The 24,343-nt window shown below is 30.8% G+C and overlaps 1 protein-coding gene across 1 annotated transcript in view; it reads right to left on the reverse strand.

The window, feature by feature from the left end:
* Nucleotides 1-1,011: 1,011 nt before the first annotated feature.
* Nucleotides 1,012-24,343, reverse strand: part of LOC143045671 (general vesicular transport factor p115-like) — a 37,640-nt gene continuing 14,308 nt past the window's right edge. The window contains exons 4-23 of the mRNA XM_076218346.1: nucleotides 23,714-23,787; nucleotides 20,650-20,753; nucleotides 20,218-20,376; nucleotides 19,488-19,608; nucleotides 18,876-19,066; nucleotides 18,301-18,376; nucleotides 17,854-17,918; nucleotides 17,345-17,433; nucleotides 16,830-16,984; nucleotides 14,477-14,682; nucleotides 11,376-11,486; nucleotides 10,923-11,044; nucleotides 9,537-9,718; nucleotides 8,474-8,592; nucleotides 7,984-8,122; nucleotides 6,863-6,978; nucleotides 6,382-6,600; nucleotides 5,620-5,769; nucleotides 3,854-4,015; nucleotides 1,012-3,552 (exon numbers count right to left, since the gene is read on the reverse strand). Of these exons, the coding sequence (XP_076074461.1) occupies nucleotides 3,487-3,552; nucleotides 3,854-4,015; nucleotides 5,620-5,769; nucleotides 6,382-6,600; nucleotides 6,863-6,978; nucleotides 7,984-8,122; nucleotides 8,474-8,592; nucleotides 9,537-9,718; nucleotides 10,923-11,044; nucleotides 11,376-11,486; nucleotides 14,477-14,682; nucleotides 16,830-16,984; nucleotides 17,345-17,433; nucleotides 17,854-17,918; nucleotides 18,301-18,376; nucleotides 18,876-19,066; nucleotides 19,488-19,608; nucleotides 20,218-20,376; nucleotides 20,650-20,753; nucleotides 23,714-23,787 (2,626 nt within the window). The 3' untranslated portion in view covers nucleotides 1,012-3,486. The remainder of the gene's footprint in view (nucleotides 3,553-3,853; nucleotides 4,016-5,619; nucleotides 5,770-6,381; nucleotides 6,601-6,862; nucleotides 6,979-7,983; nucleotides 8,123-8,473; nucleotides 8,593-9,536; nucleotides 9,719-10,922; nucleotides 11,045-11,375; nucleotides 11,487-14,476; nucleotides 14,683-16,829; nucleotides 16,985-17,344; nucleotides 17,434-17,853; nucleotides 17,919-18,300; nucleotides 18,377-18,875; nucleotides 19,067-19,487; nucleotides 19,609-20,217; nucleotides 20,377-20,649; nucleotides 20,754-23,713; nucleotides 23,788-24,343) is intronic.

Consider the following 24,343-nt stretch of genomic DNA (forward strand, 5'->3'; position numbering starts at 1 on the left):
CAAAGTTTCAAATTAATTGGACTTCAACTTCATCAAAAACTACCTTAACTGAAAACTTTAACCTGAATCGGGTCAAACAGACAAACTAACAGACGAACAGACCAGAAATCATAAGGCCCCTAAAAATCTACTGTGTCATAAGTTCAGCAAACCTTGGCAGGGTTTATAATTACCAGTTTGGACTAATTTATGAGCTACATCTGACAGAAAATGATGTTATGCAAATGAATATCATTACATCTGATTACCTATTTTGAGTTGAAAATTTTAATGGAAAGTCTAGCTGTTTGAAAATTGAATTATTATACAAATATGACAAAGCAGACCTTTCTGACCGAAATTTATCTTTTATTTCGTATTTGATTGTTCTAAAATCAATCGGTCTTGTAGATGTACATGCATACGTGGACTTGCATAATGTTGAATTCTATGGAGCTCATATGTAGGTCAATAATTCAATCACAACCCAGAAGTCATTTCCTCGTCTTATTATAGTTCACTACTATAATATTGGATGAATTCAGTTGAAGAAAATAGAATCTAATTCTATCAAACAATCACATGGTTCTTTACAAGTAAGTTTTTATTTTTGGTGTTTTAACGCCACTTTTAAGCATCGCATTTAGGCTATTTCGTGGTGGCCAGTTTTTATTGGTGGAGGAAGCTGGAGTGCTGGAGAAAACCATCAACCTTCGATAGGAAAACTGACAATCCTAGTCAATTAAGATTTGAGTCGAGTGCACCCACACGAGCAGGGTTCGAAATTCACAACCTCGGTGCTGACTGGCTAGTGATTACAGTAGTAACTTCTTAGACCACTCGGCCACAAAGGCCCCTCTTTACAAGTAAGATCAAAGTGCGGATGTAAAGCAAATTACATAGCTATTAAAAAAGTTTGGCATCCAATAGTTCCATTTCTACCTTATTGTTTATACATGCCTCAGATTAATTCTCTAAATATATAGTGAAGTAGTACCATTAAAGGTCTTTCTTTAAGTAACAAACACTAGCTAAAATTCATTAACATTTTATTAAGTGTATAATTTTATACAACCAATGTAACATAAAAATATTTCTTTAAACATTTGAATCTCTAAATAATATGACAAAGTATCATGCACAAACACACACACACAAACAAACAAGGGCCTTTCATGAAATTAAATAACTTCATACTTTTGTACAATGGTTGTATTTATGCAGATGAAGGTTTAATTAACTAACATATTTTATATGTCTGAAGAATGACGACTAGACTAAATGGAAAAAAAACAACACAAAATGTGATCAATTTATTTTGACAAACTTTTGAAAAAGCACTTTCAAAATATAAACATGTAATTTTTACAGCTGAGGAAAAAAGACACTGAACATTGTTACATATACACTATTATCTACCTAAGAATTGCTCTGCTACATTTTGAAATTTTTTGCATTTGAGCAGAAACGAAAAAAATATCACAGATTTTGTAGAAAAATATAGATTATAAATATCTAAATAACATAGTACTTCACAAGTTTAGAAATAAATTAACTTATCGTTGGTTCAAAAACATTAAAGCAGGAACATAAAACATTTATATTTAACTATACACTACCAATAAATAAAAGACTTCACTCAGTTTCATTTTTTGAATTATCATTTATACATCAGCTTAAAAAGATTTTTTTATATTAGTTTATCTCTAGAATGGTCTGTCCAGCAGTAGAATTATCCCACTTTAAGCTAACAATAGGCTCCATCATTCAGTATATATAAAGCAGTGCTATGGTTCTACATAATTTGCCACTAGACATTAAGCAAACAACAATTAATAAATAAATTAACTACTTGACAGAACCTTCTCCATTTCAGCCCTTCGAGTTGTGGAATTTTTCATTGGTAATAGATTGGCTGGTTTAAAGAATTGATGTCATTTAAAAGACATAAAAAGAGGCATAATATGTGATGTTTTGGTTTTACACAGCAGAGATAGAACCTCTTAAATAAAATCATGTATATTATCATATCGTGGATTCATTTATTTTCATGGGTACCATTTTTAGAGGATTAAGGAAAACTTTCATGTTTATTGATATATCAATTGGTGGTTTTGCACAAATCTGCATACAAGCCTATATAAAATGTCATTTGTTGAACATTTAATTTCCTGGTTCACTTGTACCCACGAAATCCAGGAAAATTGGTATCCAACTAATAGTAATGAATCCACAGTATGTACCAACATTCCTAAACCCTTTTTCCCTTGATAAAAAGAACTATCCTTTTTAATGTACTGGTTTTACAAAGCAAAAAAGACAAATCATGTATATTCAATAACTTCATAGCTATATCCAAAATCACATTTTTCTGTTCATAAGTAAAATATTTAACAAAAAAGATGAAGTCTATCTATGCCCTTTTAACTAAAGAGTACCATTTACACCTAAAAGCAGAATATTATTACACTCACTCTTACTATTATATTTGCTTAACAAATGCAAAGTGTGGTATGACCGTATGACATGGAAGCTCTATAAATGAAATTCTTGCTCTATCACTCAAAAAGCATATTATTTTGGATATGTTTACCATACACTCTTTATCATTTAATGCAAACCCTGTTTAACTACTCTCAGACATACATTAATGTGTCCATAAATAAGGAATTACTGTTGCTTTATTCAATAAAGTTGAAATAACCTTCAACTGATCATTATAAAAAACACACAAACAAATCATATCTGCAGGCAAGATAAAAAAAAATAGTTTCAGCTTGTATTTTTAAAGAAGGCAAGGACAGACATGTGTTAATATATTTCTATCTATCTCTTTGACTTTATCTTGGGCCTTTAATATGGTTGGAATATGGATAATAATTGTCAAGCTCCATTTCTTCAAATTAAATGTAAGATAGATATAAATTGGTGCATATTCATATTCTGTTATGATGCTTATTCTAATTAGTTAAGAATCATGTTTCATCAAAAAATAAAGATTGCAAATAAAGATTTTAATTATTAGACCAATATGCAATGCATCTGTGAATATCTCAAATTTCAATATCATTAGTTTTATCTACATTATATAAAGTATTAAGATATTTAATATCTGTCTTAAAATTATACTGAATATTGTTATATAATTTGAAAGATTTGAAATTCTGAATAAAAAATTATCAAATGAGAAAGCAGACTACATACCTTAAATGTAATTAGCAATTACAAAAAAAAATCTTCAAAATTGCACCAAAATAAACCCCAGAATATGATATGCACTTCTACAATTTGCAGGACACTAAATAGTTTGTTTTAAAATAACTATTTGCCCTTCAGATATTAAACTTTGGTAACAATCAATCAAGTACATTTCATTGAATATTTTTTATTTGCCAAGTTCACAAGTATCCATCATAGATATCTTTTACAATTCTAGCTGCACACTCTCTTGGCCCCATACTCTTACTGGTTACACAGTAATTAGATTGCTAGTCTTTTCAATGTCTATCATGATTCTTCATCTTCATCATCTAAATCATCTCCTAGATCATCGTCATCATCATCATCATCCACCTAAAATTAAGGAAGAAACACAAATGTATTTACTTAAAATGCAGTTGAAATATATCTTAATTAACATTTAAAATAGAATTTTCACCACCAGAAACTCTTTTGATAAGATACACAAATGATAAAAACATATATCTGTTATAATCTGTTAAAGAATAATAATCACCGGTTTCATTAACAATGAAATGATACCAGTAGAAAACCTGCTTAATATCATATGAATAAAATTACTGTTGAGAACATAGGGGACATATTTAATTTGGTTAAAATTTTGAATTCCTACATGAAACTTATTTGGTCTTACCTGTTCACCTAATTCTTTCAATTTTGTTTTATATTTATCTATCTTTGTATCTTGATCTGCTAAGAGAACTAGTAAATCTTCTTGTTCTTTCTTCAAAGTGTCCAACTCATCTTCTACTCCTAGCCTATCATTTTCTATTGATTTCTTCTCTTCTTCTAGTTTCTAAATCAAAACGCAGAAAAAAATGAAAATATGAAAATAAAGTACATCAAAAGAGTCATCATATGAATCCTAAAATTCTCATAAAAAATATTTAAAAAGACATCTTATCAACACGATTTCAGAAGTTACAATACTGCTGTGTGAAAAACTATTCCAAGGTTTGGTAACTATGTTCCAGACCGTAAGAGTATTTGGACCGTACTTGTACGGTCTGGACCGTATGCGTACTTTTTCAAAATACTCATACGGTCGGACCGTATGCGTACGGTCTGACTAATATTAAAAAGATGGTCAAGTTTATTAGTTACAAATGCATATAACAGATCAACATAACTTAACTATTAAATCAATATAAACAAGAATGTGTCCATAGTACACGGATGCCCCACTCGCACTATCATTTTCTATGTTCAGTGGACCGTGAAATTGGGTAAAAACTTTAATTTGGAATAAAAATTAGAAATATCATATCATAGGGAACATGTGTACTAAGTTTCAAGTTGATGTAACTTTAACTTCATCAAAAACTACCTTGACCAAAAACTTTAACCTGAATTTCGCACTATCATTTTCTATGTTCAGTGGACCGTGAAATTGGGGTAAACCCTCTAATTTGGCTTTAAAATTAAAAAGATCATATCATAGGGAACATGTATACTAAGTTTGAAGTCGATTGGACTTCAACTTCATCAAAAACTACCTTGACCAAAAACTTTAACCTGAAGCGGGACAGACGGACGAACGAACGGACAGACGGACGGACGAACGGACAGACGAACGGACGGACGAACGGACGCACAGACCAGAAAACATAATGCCCCTCTACTATCGTAGGTGGGGCATAAAAAGTTCAATTGTAATTGAAACAAAAACTTTATATATTAACTTCTTTTTAAATTCACGCTAATTAAACCTGTTAGTCTCTTGTATTAAGCATGTCGATCAGTAATACATTAATTGAATTATGATCACTGAAATTGAAGATATCGGAAGTAAACATAATGTGGGAGGTCAATTGTTTTAGAATATTTAGCAACTTTACCAAAAAATGCAAAAGCAAAGGAACATGCATGAACTGCATACATGAAAATGTAAAAAATATTACGTTACTTGAATTGTGTCCCCTTGGGCGAGAGTACCAAAATTGGATTCAGATATAAAATAAACACATACTTAATTTCAAATGTTCGTTTGTTCATTTTATCTATCATTGTAATAAATTATCAATAACAATTTGTAAAACTAAAAATAAAGGTTGTGATAAATGCTTGTTTCAATTTAACCCATATGATCAAATAACATGTATGGTCAGCTCGTACTGGACCGTACGCGTATGGTCGGACTGTACGAGTATACGTATACGGTCCGGATGGTCCAAATACTCATATGGTCTGGAACAACTACATTATTTACAAATGAATGTAAGTAAAGTGACATTAAGGGACTCACTTATTTGGTTCAATACACCTCAAACATTATAATCAATGTATTCCCCTGGTTACCACAATAAAAGGTAAAAACAATTTGAACTTTCAACTTTGGAAAAGAGACAATTTAAGAGAGTTCTAATTTTTCAATATGTAGACATATTTAAATATATTCACATTATATTTATCTATTGCTTTGAGATTTTCTTCGTTAGATTTCTTTATTCTTTCCATCAGTTGCGATTTCTCCTCCTTTAACTTATTAATTTCCTTTTCTAAACTACTTGTATCCACTTCTGCATGACTATTTACTACAGCTGTTTGTTTCTGAAGTATAGAAAAAGAATTTGAAAAAAGAATGCTGAAAGAAAAGTTAGTGTCCAATAATAGTTATTTCTTTTCTACAAAAATGCTGGTGATCTTTTAACTGATTGACAAAAAATTGTCACTGCAGAATTACTTTATATAGACCTGTTGGTTTTCATACCTGAAGGCAAAAATGACTTAGATTGATTTGGCTATTTTTTTAAAGGTCCTTTTCAGTCATGAAACTTATTATTAAACAGTTATTCTGTTATTTCAATTTGAAAATTTAATAAAAAAAAAATCTATTAAAACTTTTATAAAATGACGATAAGACACTTGAAATCAAATAACAAATAATGAAAATGTAGAATTATTGAGGAAAAGAATAAGTTTGCAAGCTAAAATAAACTTAATGTATGCATTGAAAAGATGTCTTTATTTGACAGTAAAATGGAGAAAAAGAAGAAAATTCAACATGTTTTATTTATTTCAAAAAGGTATGTTCATAGCTTCAAATAGATTTAAAAATATCTAAAACAAAATTGGTAATTTAATTTCTTGAGCTTAATTTATGTTTCATTCCAGTGACAGAAGTACTACATAAAAGTAAAACCAGCAAGCTTATTAACTTACCAAAGTTTCCACTTCTCTATTAGCTTCATTATATTGCACTTGTAATCTACTAATTTCTGAGTCTTTATTTGTTATAATTTGTCTACATTCTTGTAAATCTATATTTAGTCTATTAACAGTAGCACTTAAAACTGCTATTTCACTGGGATTGTTTTCTTTATTTTCTTCTGTGTCATTCTGAGTAATGATCTGGGCTTCAGCTCTTGTCAAATCATCTTTCTGTAAGAGAAATTTTCAAAATGTAAGACTGCATCTTTTTGTTGTTTATTTTGAAATTAACAGTTGATTTCCTAAATATAAAATTAAAGTTCTGCCTATTCTTGTTGATTTCAATGTAACAAATATTTTTTTTTTTGTAAAAGTTAAAATTGAAATCAGTGAATGTCCACCTTTGTGTGGAAGACCAATTTCTCGACTACATTTTATTGTGTTCATATCAATATAAATCATTTGGTGAAATTAAATGTTACATTATACTCACTAATCTCCCTAGAGCCAAGTCTTTTTCTGTTAAATTAAGTCTAAGATTTTCCATTTCTTGTTGCAAAGAACGTAATTCTTCGTCTTTTTTACCATCTTCAACAGCAGGACTTGGTGCTACAATGAAGATTAATACTAAATTTGCAAAAGTACTTGGGAAAATTTGTAAAGTGGGTGAGTATATTATAAATATGAAGAAAAAAGTGTATCGGATCATTTAGATGTATGCTTATTATAATTCAACTTATAATAGTGCATAAAATGTGAAGATAAACTGACAAAAAAAGAACGAATTTAATAAAATCCATACTAACACAATGTAACATGAGCAATTTAACTTTACAAGACAGCCAATGTCCTCAAATTTGTGTGAAAAAATGTCAAAAAGTACTATCTATTCCAGATAAACTGAGTTTATCATTAGTTGAGGTCACTCAATTTTAGTTTTTCTATGTATTTTTTGGGGGGAAGGGGAGGGGAGTTGTTATTGTTTGTCAGTTTGTCCCTTTTCTTTTGGCAATGGTGTTGATTGGTTTTCTTTAACTTTTGTTTTTCAGTCCCATATCAGATTGCAAGTTTTGTTTTTTGTCAAAGGTAGTTTACAATAAAGAGGTGTATTTTTTGTCATATCAGTGTTCACTCATAAGCCTATTACATGGTACAGGTTTTGCTCATTGTTGAAGGCAATACTGTAACATAATATTGTTACTTCAATCTACATGATTTGGTACCTGGTGGATTGTTGTGATATCCACAATCATACCACATCTTCTTTTAAACTGTGGTCACATCCACTTGAATTTTAATACATGTTCATTTTGATGTAGTTATTTTAAAATATATACCAAATTACAGCTTTGACCCAAATTTCACAGTTAGCTGATCATAGAAATATATCTGGTTAAAGTTTCCGATTACGATATTTAGTCATAAAGTTGTGGTCAGAACTTCTTGAAATTTATACCCAAGTTCATTATGATGTTGACGTTCTTTTAAATTGCAAAAAAAATGGAATATTACCAGGAAAAGAATGTCCCCTTCTAGTACAGGTGGTGCTTATATCTTAGGTGAGACATAAAACAGAAAAGGTTGCTGATAAATTTTTTCTATATAAGTTCATACCTTTTTGAGCCTTTAAAAGTGCATTTTTATCTTTAAGTTGTTGTATTAAATCTTTCATTTCTCCAATTTCTTTTTCTTGATTGGTGTATTTTTGTTGAATGATTTGATAAAGCTGTTTTGTCTCATTTAATTCTTGATCCTGAAAAAAGAAGGATTTTAGTATTGAAAACAGGAATGACCTCAATTTTTGCCACAAGATAAATTTAAATAGCCATAAGTTATTTTCTTTTGCTTTTTACATCATAAAAATCAGAGTTTGGACAATTACTTGAAGATATGATTATAACAAGAATAACTTTTTTTGTTTCTTTGTCCTCATCAGGTTGATTCATAAAATGTTTTGCAAATTAAGTGAACATAGCTTACACAGAAAATAGCATCCAATTTATTATTTGGGGTTTTTCGTACATGACTTGGTTGTTGTACATACATTGATTAATTTCCTTGTAACGAGATAGTTGGCCTTGTTAAAGGTTTTCAAGTACATTACCTGTTCCTGAATTAAACCTTTATATTGATTAACCACTTTTTCATGTTCCTGCATGCTTGCCATTTTCTTTTTACTCTCTTCCATGAAAGCTGCTGATGACACTGCTTTCAACACATCAGCTGTAAAGAAATATACCACAATCTAATAATGACAACATTATCAATAAGGTTTGATTTAAACTTTTAATAGGTAAATGTGGACATTTTAAACCTCAAAATTAATTGAAGTTGAGACAAACATGTGCAACAGGAAAAGCTTTAAAGCATGCAAGGACTTAAATAGAAATGTTATATGCATTTTGTGATTAAGAAAGTTACAAACTTTCCTTGATTTTGATGTGCATTTTTTCATCATTACATTGTTTTTCTAAGGTAGTGATTGTATGGTACTATAGATGTGGACAATAGAGGTATTAAAATTATTGAAGTGGTCAACATAGGCACAACAATTTTGTTTACAACGATAGGCGATTTAAACATATTGTAAAGTTAACTTTTTATGGATTTTGCTATTCAATTTAGGTCTTTTTTGGTCGTATAGCTCAGGTACTGTAGATTCATTTATTTTCGTGGGTACCAATTTTCGTGGATTGAGGAAAACTTGCAAATTCATGGATATTCGATGTTGTGGTTTTGTCAAAGTCAGCATACATTCCTTTAGACAATTTGTAATTCGTTGGACATTTGAATTATTTGTTCCTCTGAACCCACTAAATCCACGAAAATTAGTATCCAACAATTATTAATGAATCCACAGTATTCAAGTATAAATACATTCTTGGCTTTGAATTTTTGGTATAAGCATTCCCTATAGAAGATAATGCAGAAAAATTTTGATCACACCAGATTTGAAGTCTAGTATTTATACATCTTTGGTTTTTCATTTTTTTTTATTAGACATTAATACTAAAGTAAACCCTGAAAAGCACTTTGGGAAACGCACCAAATTTACCAAGTGTTATTTCTTTCCTTAAACAATGTAAATAAGTGGAACAAAAAATTTGAATTGTTTGTTCATCTGCAAACGCAATATAGCCCAGTTTATGAAGAACAAAGGTACTTACATTCCAAGGATTTAAATATACTGGTAAATTCATAATCAAATATAATATCGCTGGCTTGTTTACTATTAAGGTGTGGTTTCTTAGCTGCTTTTGTGTAGCTTTCAAATTTTGGTATTTGTGTTAATTTGTCTGTGAATGTTTCTAATCCTATTCTTCTTTCTATAATCTGTCGTAATGAGGCTCTGAAATATATAAAGAAAATGAAGAATTGTTATATGCATGAAGACATATTTACAAATGTCTTTTTCGAAAATTGCATTTTTACAATGAGTAGATGGATACATTTTTTTTAATTTGTTTTAGATTATCAGTTTGTCCATCAATTAACATAATGCTGTAAAATTATACCAATGTATAACAAGTGAAGAATGTAATTCTTTAAGCACTATATCTTCTGGTTGTAAAAATTGGCAGCATGAGTGCTGAAATCCTTTTTCTTCTATTGGTTTGGTTTTCTTATATTTAAGAGATAACTGTATTGTATTTGAAGCTTTAAGGACGTCCATCGGTAGTTTTACTGTCGCAAATTTAGTTTACCTGGCAACAGTAAAATTACCGATAAACGTCCGCAAAGCTTCAAATACAATACAGTTATCTCTATTCTAATGCAAAACAAGTTCATAATTAAATTTCAATCATTATTTCAGTGTAAAATCTTCATTAAAGAAAATTCCACAAAAGATGTTATCTCCTTTGGTCCCTACACTAGGTGACGTCATAGGTATGCTTCTGGCGTCAAACATAAACACCAGGCGTTTTCTGGCTTCTGTGCCGCTTCAAAATGTAATAAAATTTGATAAAAAGAAGATTTTTAGGTGCAACATGTGAGTTTTTTGGCTTATTATTGTAGAAATTACATGTCAATACATTCAGCAATTCAAAATGTCGGCTTCCTTAGTAACAGACAAGGAGATAGAGAATTTTACGCTAACTGTCATCCAATCAGAACCATTGATACAAAATAATTGCATTAGAATCTTTTTTCATTTGTTATATTGTTAGAATGATAAACTTAATGCATGTTAGTGCATATATATACATTATCATTTTATTTAATACAACACCCGTGCAAAGGTTGAACATTCATAATGAATGACAACTGATTAAAGGTGTAGTCTTATAATTTAAAATTTCCAAATAAAAATTAAATGGCTTGATATATATTCAGTCTACACGACATGCATTGTAAAATTTATACTGAAACAATATTTTTTCATTGATTCGTTTCAAAATGATTTTTTAGTTCAGGTTAAAATATAAATACAATGGCTAATTTGTAGCTATCTTAGCTAACTTCCTGAAGTAGCACACATTTTCATCATATGACCATGAAGCTGAATTCAAGTTCACACAGTTGCACCCAAAATGTATGACAAATTTACTCACCTACTAAAGGTTTCATTTTGATCATCATTATAAAGACAACATATACCCAGCAGGAATGCACATAAACCTTGGACTAACAATTCATGTTCATCACTGTCAGAGGCTGATACTTGGGTTATGAGCTAAAATCAGCAGTTAAGGTTTAAAATTATATTCATGAAATTTAACAAATTCAGATAGCTTAATGCCATTTCAATAATGGCATTTCACTCAGGTATAATTGATTATTCTCATGCTACAGTTCCAATTTCTAATCATTTTGATGTCAAACCATTTTTACTACACACTAATATGCCTGTCTCAAGTCAGGAACCTTCTAATTGTTTATCATTGTTTCTTTTTTTTTCTTCAGTAAGAAATTTGAGTTGATGACAGATCCTGATAAACTCTTGGAATTTTTTTGGCAACTAGACTAAAGACAATTCAGACTTTTTCTATGAGTTAAAAGGATACAAATGGTACATTAGCTGTACTGGCAAGGAAATGTGCTACTGTTACTGTACTATCTGCTAACCAGGCACTTAATAACATCAGTAATCCTACACGAGTCTGCATCTTACCTCCCTGAAAAGAAAACAAGTCCCATATAACATTAATAATCACAAGAACTCAACATTTGTTATACATGTATATATCCACTCTATACTTTTGCATTTTCATGGTCTCTGAAGTTCAAAAGATATAGTAAAAAAAAAGTTGTACATGTGGGAGATTTGAAGTCATAAAATATGTTTTTACACACAAATTATCTTTGAAAAAGTGTTTGTAAAAAGTCAGGAAATAATCAGACTTTGCCTTGCTTAGCATATTCCACTTGTAATTCAAAGTTTCAAAAATAGGCTGCAAGTGCCAGATTTAAGGTAGCACAATACAAAGATTTTTCATCCCCAATCAGACACCTTTAAACTGATGTAATTCCACTCATCTTTCTTTAAATTTTATAATTGAGGTACCAAAAGAAAGAAGAAGGATTTAAAATCTTTCAAATTGTGATAATTTCGTTATGAAGTAATTATTACATGATTAATTGTTATGTAATAAGTTGCCATATTGTGATGTCCATACTTGAATGAATTTAGCTTCTTTGTTATTCATAGCATCCCAAAATATTTTATAGATTCTTGCACAACACAGTTTGACCTCCAAAACTGTGTCTCAGATTTTTTCTATTGCATTTCATTCTCTCATAAATCTTCAATGAAGTTTGCAACATCAATTCATAAGAGACCACCAAATTCAATTGGGTATAAAATTTGTTCAATTGATGTTTTTGGAAATCTGAGACACAGTTTTGGAGGTCAAGCTGTGTTGTACAAGACTCTATAAAATATTTTGGGATGCTATGAAGAACAAAGACGCTAAATTCATTCAAGTGTGGACATCACAAAAGAGCAACTAATTACATACCGATAATAATTAATTATGTAATAATTATGTCATAATAAAATTATCACAATTTGAAAGATTACTCTTTCTTCTTTCTTTTGGTACCTAATTTATAAAATATAAAGAAGGATGAAATGAATTACATCAGTTTAAAGTTGTCTGATTGGGAGTGAAAAAATCTTTGCATTGTGCTACCTTAAAAGGCACTTACACTGAACAAATCATCATTGATGATGTTGTACATCTGATATGGAGTCCTTCTGCTAAATTGTACTGAAGAAATATTTGACAAAATCATTGAGATTCTAATATCTGTTTTACTGGTACAGTTCTATGGCACCAGTAAAACTGCATTTGTGACCATCACATCACCTATTGTGAAAGTTTCATTGTTAGAAAGATAAACTTAACGCACATTTGTGCATAAAATGTGCATTCATGTATCTATATATCATTCTATTTGGTATAACACCCGTGCAAAGGTTGAACACCCACAATGAATGACAACTGATTAAAGGTGTAATCTTACATGTTAAAGTTAATAATTTTAAAGCATAAGACAATTCAAAATACTACTGTAAATTCAGAAACTATTGCAAGGTTAACGTAAATAATGTGACTATACTGAGTATCGCAAAAAAAGTAACTCACATTCTAATATCTGATACATATATCTGTATGCATATTTTCCTGAAATCACAATAATTGAACTCACAGTTTTGTCTATTCTTTAATTATAAATGCACAAAATAATTTCTGAATTTACAGTATTAAATTTGAAGTAATAGCAAACATCGCAAAGTTGTCTTGATAGACAGATGCAATGTACTCACTACTGCCAAGCAGTTGACCAATCAAGCAAAGTAACTCAAGGAATCATCTCGGGACTTTTTGTTTCAATCAAAACAAAAATTATATCCTCCTGTAAGTATTTTTGCGAGCAAATAATTGTTGCACAACATTCACACATTTGTTGGAAATGTCCATGATCTGTTAACCATTACGAATAATGTATTGAAAAACAAGTTGAGTTTGATTTATAAATGTTTGCAGTATAATACATGATAAAGGCATTTCTAAGCCTTACCACACCTGTTGACTACATGTTTAATATAGGTCTTTAGTGTGTTTATCTTCTGCTGTTGACATCTACTGGAACAAAGATCTACAACAATGTAGTCTTAACACACACTGAAGACCACACCTGACTTTATACTATAGTATAAGAAGAAAAAAATAAACTATTTCTGATAAAATAAGAGCCAACAAGATTGATTGATTGTTGGTTGCTTAATGTCCCGTGGCAAATATTTCATGCTTGTTCAGGACACACTTAGAAATAGCTGTGATAAGCAAACCCCCAGTTATGAATAACAGTATCTAAACACAGAATGGAGATGTCTTACAAAAGTCAGAAAATCACTCATTACAACTTATTCCTGTCCAACTGCAAATTCAATATCAATTCTTTCTCCATAGCAGTACTTTCTAGTGAAATGTGTGACGAAAAAAAAAATTCAGCAGATTGAAAAATTCTTAATATCAGAAAACAAGAAATGCCAGAAAAATCAGATAAATGCTCACATCGCAAATCATCACTGTCAAACAGCTCAGAACATATGAAGTCATTCTGTTCAGAATTACCTGAAAACAGTATAATAAAAGATCATAAAAGCTTGATCCAACTGCAAATTCAATATCAATTCTTTCTCCATAGCAGTACTTTCTAGTGAAATGTGTGACGAAAAAAAAAATTCAGCAGATTGAAAAATTCTTAATATCAGAAAACAAGAAATGCCAGAAAAATCAGATAAATGCTCACATCGCAAATCATCACTGTCAAACAGCTCAGAACATATGAAGTCATTCTGTTCAGAATTACCTGAAAACAGTATAATAAAAGATCATAAAAGCTTGATCTATAAATGTTAGCAGTATAATACAAGATAAAGGCATTTCTAAGCCATACCACACCTGTTTACTACATGTTTAATATAGGTCTTTAGTGTGTTTAACTTCTGCTGGTGACATCTACTGGAACAAAGATCTACAACAATGTAGTCTTAACACACACTGAAGACCACAGCTAACAATATAGTACATGAAGAAAAAATAATAGGTATTGATTAAAAAGAAAACTAAGCCATATTATTTGTATGTGATATTACCTGTGCCAAAATATTACAACACTGTTGTAACAATGATATTGGTGGATTCCCTATACTAGTTGCTAACTGAACTCGTAATAACTGTTCCTTTTGAGATGGATTATCTTCTATAGCATGGAGTAAAGCTACAGCTGCAAACCAATTAGACAGGGAATCAGCACTAAACAATCCTCCACACAATAGTTGACCAGCAGTTATTGTGTTTACTGAAATAAAAAAATATTACAATAGCTGAAATAATTGCTATAGGTAAACATTCTAAGGTTAGGACATTGTGCAACAGATGTTCTCTTTTAAGTTAGTTTTTTTTTGTAAGGTTAAAAACTAGAGGCTCTAAAGAGCCTGTGTCGCTCACCTTGGTCTATGTGCATATTAAACAAATAACACTGATGGATTCATGACCAAATTGTGTTTTGGTGATGGTGATGTGTTTGTAGATCTTACTTTACTGAACATTCTTGCTGCTTACAATTTTCTCTATCTATATAGACTTGGCCTTTTAGATACAGAGATACCAAATTAATGAAAATTGTTAAAAATTGACTATAAAGGGCAATAACTCCTTAAGGGGTCAACTGACCATTTTGGTCATGGTGACTTATTTGTAGATCTTACTTTGCTGATCTTACTTTGCTGAACATTATTGCTGTTTACAGTTTATTTCTATCTTTAATAGTATTCAAGATAATAACCAACTAGAGGCTCTAAAGAGCCTGTGTCGCTCACCTTGGTCTTTGTGCATATTAAACAAAGGACACATGACAAAATTGTGTTTTGGTGTTGGTGATGTGTTTGTAGATCTTACTTCACTGGACATTCTTGTTGCTTACAGTTATCTCTATCTGTAATTAATTTGGCCCAGAAGTGACAGTTGAAAATAATTTGTAAAAATTTACACAAAAATTTACAAAACTTACAAAAATTGTTAAAAATTGACTATAAAGGGCAATAACTCCTTAAGGGGTCTGTTGACCATTTTGGTCCTATTGACTTATTTGTAGTTCTTACTTTGCTGTACATTAATACTTTTTACAGTTTATCTCTATCTATAATAATATTCAAGATAATAACCAAAAACTGCAAAATTTCCTTAAAATTACTAATTCAGGGGCAGCAACCTAACAACGGATTGTCTGATTTGTCTGAAAATTTGAGGGCAGATAGATCTTACCATGTCAGATTTGCTCTAAATGCTTTGGTTTCAGAGATATAAGCCAAAATCTTCATTTTACCCCTATGTTGTATTTTTAGCCATGGCGGCCATCTTGGTTGGTTGGCCGGGTCACCGGACACATTTTTTAAACTAGATACCCTAGTGATGATTGTGGTTAAACTTGGCCCAGTAGTTTCAGAGGAGAAGATTTTTGTAAAAGTTAACGACAACAGACGCCAAGTGATGAGCAAAGCTCACTTGGCTCTTTGGGCCAGGGGCCAGGTGAGCTAAATATGGCAAAATTTCTTTAAAAATTACCTATTGGGGGTAGCAACCCAACATCCAGTTGTCCAATCAACTGAAAATTTCAGGGCAGATAGATATTGACTTGATAAACAATTAATCCCCTTATCAAATTTGCTCTACATGCTCTGGTTTCAGAGTTATAAGCCAAAATCTACATTTTACCCCTATGTTGTATTTTTAGCCATGGCGGCCATCTTGGTCAGTTGGCCGGGTCACCGGACACATTTTTAAAACTAAATACCTTAATGATGATTGTGGCCAAGTAGTAAAAAGTAAACAACGACGACGGGCGCCAAGTGATGAGAAAAGCTCATGTGGCCCTTTGGGCCAGGTGAGCTAAAAAATTAAAAATTTGAAGGATACCGAAGTATACCAAAAGTACAATGAAAAAAGAACTGTAAAACAATCAGTAAAGGGTTTTAAAAATCAATAAAATCTTCGTAAAACTTAACATCATTTTGAAACACGTACATTTATATGTGTACACATATGATAATATAAATCATGTCAATAATAATTACATTAGATGTATGTTTCATTATAATACGTTATTCTGATTGGCTAACTAGCAATCTCGTGATATTCCTTAATCAATTGTATTACACAATGCAACTTTTCATTCATGATGACACGAGGTCCCACAATAAAGTGCACAGGTAAATGAAATAAAAACTTGATAAAAGGCGTGTTTTCATGATCCTATAGGTAAAAATGTAATTATAAGTATTGAATGCTTTTTTTTGTAACTTTCTAGGGTTGTAAAAGCATTGACCATGTGCACATTTTTAGTATGAAGCACTTCCGCGCTTCATACAAAATGTACTTCGGTCAACGCTTTTACACCCCAATAAATTTACAAAAAAGAGCATTCAATTCTTAAATAAAACTACAAACCATCAGATGATGTAGGAAGTAGTGTCTGTATTATCTGTGATTGGCCCACTTCATTCTTATACAAGAAAGACTGGAAACAATATAAAACAGAACATCTCAATGTAAATGGTTGTTTCTCATTAACCATGGACATCAGTAAAACTACTATAGCTGGTCTGAAATTAAAAAAAAAGTATCATAGCATCAAACTTCATCTTTAAATATCTATCAGAGATATGAATGTTGAACAAATAAGTTATAACCATAGTTCTTTTCCATTGAGCTTTTTCAAAGTTCTGACATTTGACAATTTCAAATTAAGGCAAAACACTGATTCCTTGCCCCGGTTTCTATTCCTTTTTTGTAATGTGTGGTTTATCAGCTCTTTATTTTTATTTTTAAGTTTTGGATTTTTCACATATTTTGGTCTCAAGTTGAAGAGATATTTATTGTTGAAATGTGCATATGGCATATAGTAAAATTGGTATTTTAAGTTACTGCTGAATACTTTTATATCTAGGTATGATTATTCTTACCTTGGGGGTGTTGAAGGTGCTAAAACTGAAGCAAAATATTCCTGGTTCTGTAAATTCCCTCTTATTACTTCTGACACAGTATTTATTGTCTAAAATAAAAATAGTAAAACATGGAGTAAATATAAATAATCATGAGATATATTTATACATTATCAGTAGTAAATATAAATATCTGTCTGCTAAGATTTCTTTGTTCACCGAATATTTTTGTGTGTTGTCAATACTTACACCAAGGTTTACAATTTGGTAAGTAATGCTAACTGTAAATTCTTTTGCATAAAATTTTAGTCTAATATCACACTAATATTTTTTTTTAGGAATGATGTAAATGTCAATGACATAAGTTCATTTTTTTAATTGTATAATTTTATCAGCATCATGTTAAATTTAAACCAATTTGGTCAAAAGCTTAATGACACACACACAAAAAGTTATGAAATAAAGAGGGTCTATCCATAATCTTGTTTCCCAAATGATTGAAACAGTCTACAGGCATGTAGCAATGTTACCTCTGTAAGTACATCTGCTGGAACTCCACTTGCCATAAGAATTGTGCATAATTTCATCAATAAACCTAAAATACAGAAAAAAAACCATGTTAAACCTAATAAACCTAAAATACAGAAAAAAAACATGTTGAACCTATCTGCAGTACTAATTTTGCAAGTATGTTTTTCATTCAATATCACAGTTGATTTTTTTTTTCATTTGTAAGAAAATTTGAAATCAGGCTTTTGAGTCTGTAAAATACAATAGAGAATGGAAATGGGGAATGTGCTAAAGAGACAACAACCCAACCCAGGAGTAAAAAAACAAGTATTGAAACCTAAATGTTTGGTTTTTTTTTTATTTTGAATGGCTTTCGATCTAAATATCTCAAGTATTTAATTTTAATAATTTAAAAAACTTAAGTTCTGTTGTATAGAAATGTTATTTGCGTTATATAAACTATTTACCACACTGAAACATAGTTCTCTGACAGGCTGCTGTTTGCTGCTGGGGATTATTTGGTGATACTAAGTTTCTGACTAGCTGTAAAATAGGTAAATTCTAACCATTAGTCTGAGATTTCAATAATATTAACCAGCAAAGAAACATGATTTATTCCTAAATTTTAAATTGAGAATGAGCATGATGAGTGACAAAGGATAAAACAAAGACTTTTAAACAAATTGATTTAAGAGGTTTCTGTAAAAAAATCTAGGAAATCAAGTTTGTTACTTACAATATCTTTTTAAAGTTGACTTGATTTTATTTGTGCTGATAGTAGATCTTTGAAATCTTCTGTTCAATTCATTTACAACTTTATTTTCAAACACTCAAAACATTAAGAGCTTGACAAACTCTACAAGAGACCTGTCTTTTGTTTAAGACCGTGTAAGTTGACCTCTAGGTGTCTAAAGTTATTTTTGTTGTTGTGTTGACAAAATGGCATGTTTTTCAAATCCCTATTTTGCATATTCTTCAGATACACATTAGCTAAAAAAAATAAATAGTTCACTACTAGAAATATAAAACATTATGAACTTACCCCTAGCATAAGATGTATATTGGTAACTTTCTGTGCTGACCATCCTGCTTGAGATCTCTGAGCCTCAGAATCCATATCAAAGAATGGCGTTAATCTCTGTATAAAACTACTCTCCCGGAAGAAATTCTGATTAGATATGTTACCCTTTAGTAAGTTCGTCAACAATAACAAACAATCCTCTACAATTATACCTGAAATAAACAATTAACACATTCTGAGAAATATTTTAAACTTTTTATGTCACATTAAGGTTTGTCTATATTACTAGTGTTCTTAAGTTCAAATGGTATAAAAATAAAAAGAAATGTATTTTTTCAGTAGGCTTAACAGGTGATTGTCAACTACAATCTTGTCTAAGCAATATCCTTCCATGACAATTATCATGAGCGTAATCTGAAGTATATTTTTGTATTGAAGAACATATTGTAAATACAGAAATTATGCATGCATTTATTATTTGAGTTTTTTTAAAGAAAGGACAAAAATGGGAGATTAACTATTGTGATTTCTGGGAAATATACATTTTTACAAAGATACATTGTACGTATGATCACATGACAAAGATACATTGTACGTATGATCACATGACACATGAAGAATAAATGACTTTACCTCCATCACTGTTTCCTTCTTCATCAACAATACTAAACAATCTTTCGAAAGCATTCTCAAAAGCTACAATCTTCTGTATATTCCCATTGTTCCTGGTTAACTGGATTAGTAGTAATAAGGCCTGTAGAAGAAAGAATGTCATATTCATCTATCATTATATAGTGATGTGTTCATGTCTAAAAGAGTGTATATTTTTTTGTTATTTTGATAGTATTTTAACATATATTTAGGATGACTGGACACGACAACCATTATTGCCTTACAGAAACTTAAAATAAGTCTGTGATTTAGTAATTAGGTAAGCTGTCAATGATGCCAAAATGATATGCATCTATGTAACTCTTTAATAAATATTGTCAAATCCACTTACAATTAAATTGGGACAAAACAAAAGTCATCATAAAATATGTCTAAATGATATACATATAACAAAATTTATCTTTATTCTCTATTGTCAGTAGTTAAACTTAACATTTAAGAAAATATACTTAGTTTTCTCATTTGAAATGTTTTACATTTGTCATTTCTGGGCCTTTTATAACTGACTATGCGATATGGGCTTTGCTCATTGTTGCAGGCCATATGATGACCTATAGTGGTTAATTTCTGTGTCATTTGGGCTCTTGTGGAGAGTTGTCTCATTGGCAATTATACCACATTTTCTTTTTTATATTAATAATTGTAGTTATTGTACACAATTACAGTATTTTACTGTATCCCTATAACTTACATCATTTCTAATAATTTCTCTACTATCTGACAGAAGATCCATCAGTTTAGATACACCCATAGGACTAACTAGGATACATTCTTGTAGCTCTTTACATCTATTTGTTAGTAATGTTGTAAGGAGTTTTACAGTTGGCCATCTCACATGGAAATCATATTCCTGGAAATAAAATATAATGACTTTCTACAGCAAAGAAGATTTTAGTTCAAATTACAAAATTACAGAACTACGGTTTTATCTTGAACACTAAATTAAAGCCATTGTTTTACTCTATTATTTTTAAGTAGATTCTATATTTATCTGCAGTTCCAAACAATTAGATATATGTAAGGTAGCAATATAAAAGTGACCTTTTAGATCTTGTGTTTTATGATGGGGCAAAAAATTGTTTTGTAAACAAAATGTGGATGCATACATAATCAAATTTCTTACCTCTAGCATAGATAATAGGAGAGATATATTACTGGGAGTCTTTGTAAATATTTCTGTAAACTGAAGTCCAAGATCAGTTTGTACTTGAATTGGAGTCTCATCATCTGGACAAAAAAAAATACAAACAATTAAATGAGCAGTGTTTAGATTGCATTTATCCCACCAACAGAAAATACAACAGATAAGAGGAAATCACTAGTGCAATAGTATATCACAGTAGCATGGGTTCGAATCCCGGCAAGGGAAGAACAAAAAATTTATATATATACAACTCGTCTAAACATCAACCCAACAATGTTAGATCTGTAAATTTGCTTTCGCAAATTTTTGGTTCTTCCCTCGCCGGGATTCGAACCCATGCTACTGTGATATCGTGACACCAAATCGCCTGCACTGCAGCCGTCCATATATACACGAGTCTAAATTGAAAACTACGTTCAAACCTATGATTGCGTTGGATAAAAACCGCAATTTTTATACGTGTGCATGTAAAACAATTTCGTTGTAGAAGGGTCTAACCAGGTGCTCCGCAGGGCGCAGCTTTATACGACCGCAGAGGTCGAACCCTGAACAGTTGGGGTAAGTATGGACAAAACATTCAAGCATGATACAGCTCTGAATTTGGATTGTGATCAAATTTTTGACATTATATGGGTTTTTTACACAAAACAAATGTCAAGATTTTACAAATCAATTAAAGATTTCTTCTTCAAACTTATTTAAATCTAAAATTAAATAGTTGACACAGCATAGGTTTCTTACACAGAATGAATGTGGTCTAATGAACTTAAATTTTTTTTTTTGCCTTTGAGAATTCACTATGCTGTTGAATATTAATCCTCTCAAAAAAATGTTTGAAGAAATTTTCTTTTTATTTATGAAATCTGAAATGAGAAAAATTTAACCCCCCCCCCCCACCCCCATTTTTTTTTCACATCCCCCTTTCCCTTTTTCCAAAACTGATATCAATTCAAATTTCTAATGGAGTTTGCAACAATTACTACTCTTAAATACATCATAAAATATTAAAATGTAAAATAAAGTGCTTGTTATCACTGAATGGTAAAGATTGGTTGGTAGTAAAAGTGAATATACATTGTATATTGTATAAAACAATGATTTAAGTTGATTCAACTACTATTCTGAACAAAGAAAGATAACTCCAATTGAAAATTTCTTGCTATTGCACAATATTGTGCAATTAGATATTTCTTGCTATTGCGCAATACTGTGCAATTGAAAATATTTGCTATTGCACAATACTGTGCAATTGAAGATTTCTTGCTATTGCGCAATACTGTGCAATTGAAAATTTCTTGCTATTGCACAATATTGTGGAATTGAAGATTTCTTGCTATTGCTGAATACTGTGCAATTGAAAATTTCTTGCTATTGCACAATACTTAATATAATAATTTTGGATCCTGATTTGAACCAACTTGAAAACTGGGTCCATAATCAAAAATCTAAGTACATGTTTAGATTCAGCATATCAAAAAAGCCCAAGAATTCATTTTTTGTTAAAATCAAACTTAGTTTAATTTTGGACCCTTTGGACTTTAATGTAGACCAATTTGAAAACGGGACCAAAAATTAAGAATCTACATACACAGTTAGATTTGGCATATCAAAGAACCCCAATTATTCAATTTTTGATGAAATCAAACAAAGTTTAATTTTGGACCCCGATTTGGACCAACTTGAAAACTTGACCAATAATCAAAAATCTAAGTACATTTTTATATTCAGCATATCAAAGAACCCCAAGGATTCAATTTTTGTTAAAATCAAACTAAGTTTAATTTTGGACCCTTTGGACCTTAATGTAGACCAATTTGAAAACGGGACCAAAACTTAAGAATCTACATACACAGTTAGATTCGGTATATCAAAGAACCCCAATTATTCAATTTTTGATGAAATCAAACAAAGTTCAATTTTGGACCCTTTGGGCCCCTTATTCCTAAACTGTTGGGACCAAAACTCCCAAAATCAAACCCAACCTTCCTTTTATGGTCATAAACCTTGTGTTTAAATTTCATAGATTTCTATTTACTTATACTAAAGTTATGGTGCGAAAACCAAGAATAATGCTTATTTGGGCCCCTTTTTGGCCCCTAATTCCTAAACTGTTGGGACCTCAACTCCCAAAATCAATCCCAACCTTCCTTTCTTGGTCATAAACCTTGTGTTTACATTTCATTGATTTCTATTTACTTATACTAAAGTTATTGTGCGAAAACCAAGAATAATGCTTATTTGGGCCCTTTTTTGGCCCCTTATTCCTAAACTGTTGGAACCAAACATCCCAAGATCAATCCCAACCTTCCTTTTGTGGTCATAAACCTTGTGTTAAAATTTCATAGATTTCTATTTACTTAAACTAAAGTTATAGTGCGAAAACCAAGAAAATGCTTATTTGGGCCCTTTTTGGCCCCTAATTCCTAAAATATTGGGACCAAAACTCCCAAAATCAATCCCAACCTTCCTTTTGTGTCATAAACCTTGTGTTAAAATTTCATAGATTTCTATTCACTTTTACTAAAGTTAGAGTGCGAAAACTAAAAGTATTCGGACGACGACGCCAACATCATACCAATATACGACCAAAAAATTTTCAATTTTTGCGGTCGTATAAAAACAGCACAAACAACATTTTCCAAAAGACCAAAAAAGTGAATATATATATATATATCAAAATTAAATTAAAGGGGTATAGTGGTAGGATAAATAAATATTCTCATATTTCAAATTTATAAACTGCAAAATTGCATAACATACACATCACAGACATCAACATTTTTTTTTAAATATTTTACAATTTAAAAAAAATATCACATACAAATGGATATAAAACAAACAGCAAATCTAAGACTGCATTTTTATATCTGAACTAGAGTTCGACTGGTTCAAATATTTTTAGGAAGCCCTGATATAGATGCAAATTAACTATTGACCAACTAAATTGGAGTTTTTATAAATGCATCAACCTGTTGCACCAATTCCTTTCATATTCAATAAAACAAACATTTATCCAAAAATATTTTGACAAAACATGGATTACCTTCTTCCGACGGTTCATTGGACATGATGTTACATAAGGCATCTAAGGCATAACCTGTAATCTCTGCATCACTCCTACAATTACAAACAGTATATTATATTTTAGAACAGATTCTACTGTATCGTTCTTCTTAAGCTTTGGGTACAAAGCCATGTTCTAATTCAAATAGAACATGGGCTGCACATGATTGACGTCACAATTGAAATTGCAACGTCAGATGAATTTTGAACAACGCCAGAGATCCAAATGGACATTTATGTTAATGTTGCTCACTAGGCAATTAAATGTAAACATTCTAAAAGTAAGTTTAAATGTTTCTGTTCTTTTTTATTGATAAACTGCTGATTTTCTATAACGTTTTTGGTTCATGAAATCAAAATGGAGACATTCCGAGCGTCTACTATAGGTCAGCTTCGAAGTGAAAAAGTTCAAATATTCCTATTACAGGGTTTCCCCTGGGTCAATTATTTTTTTCGCCACCTCTTTCGCCGAAACAATATATTTTTCGCCAAGTAACATAAATATATTTTTGGTTTTAAATTTACCTTTTTTTTTTATCCCACCCCCCCACCCTTTCACTTAAATAAGATGATTTTGCCCCATTGTGTCTATGGTTATTCTCTCAAACTT

The sequence above is a fragment of the Mytilus galloprovincialis genome, chromosome 9, assembly GCF_965363235.1.
Source record: "Mytilus galloprovincialis chromosome 9, xbMytGall1.hap1.1, whole genome shotgun sequence".
In the NCBI taxonomy this organism is placed as follows: domain Eukaryota; kingdom Metazoa; phylum Mollusca; class Bivalvia; order Mytilida; family Mytilidae; genus Mytilus; species Mytilus galloprovincialis.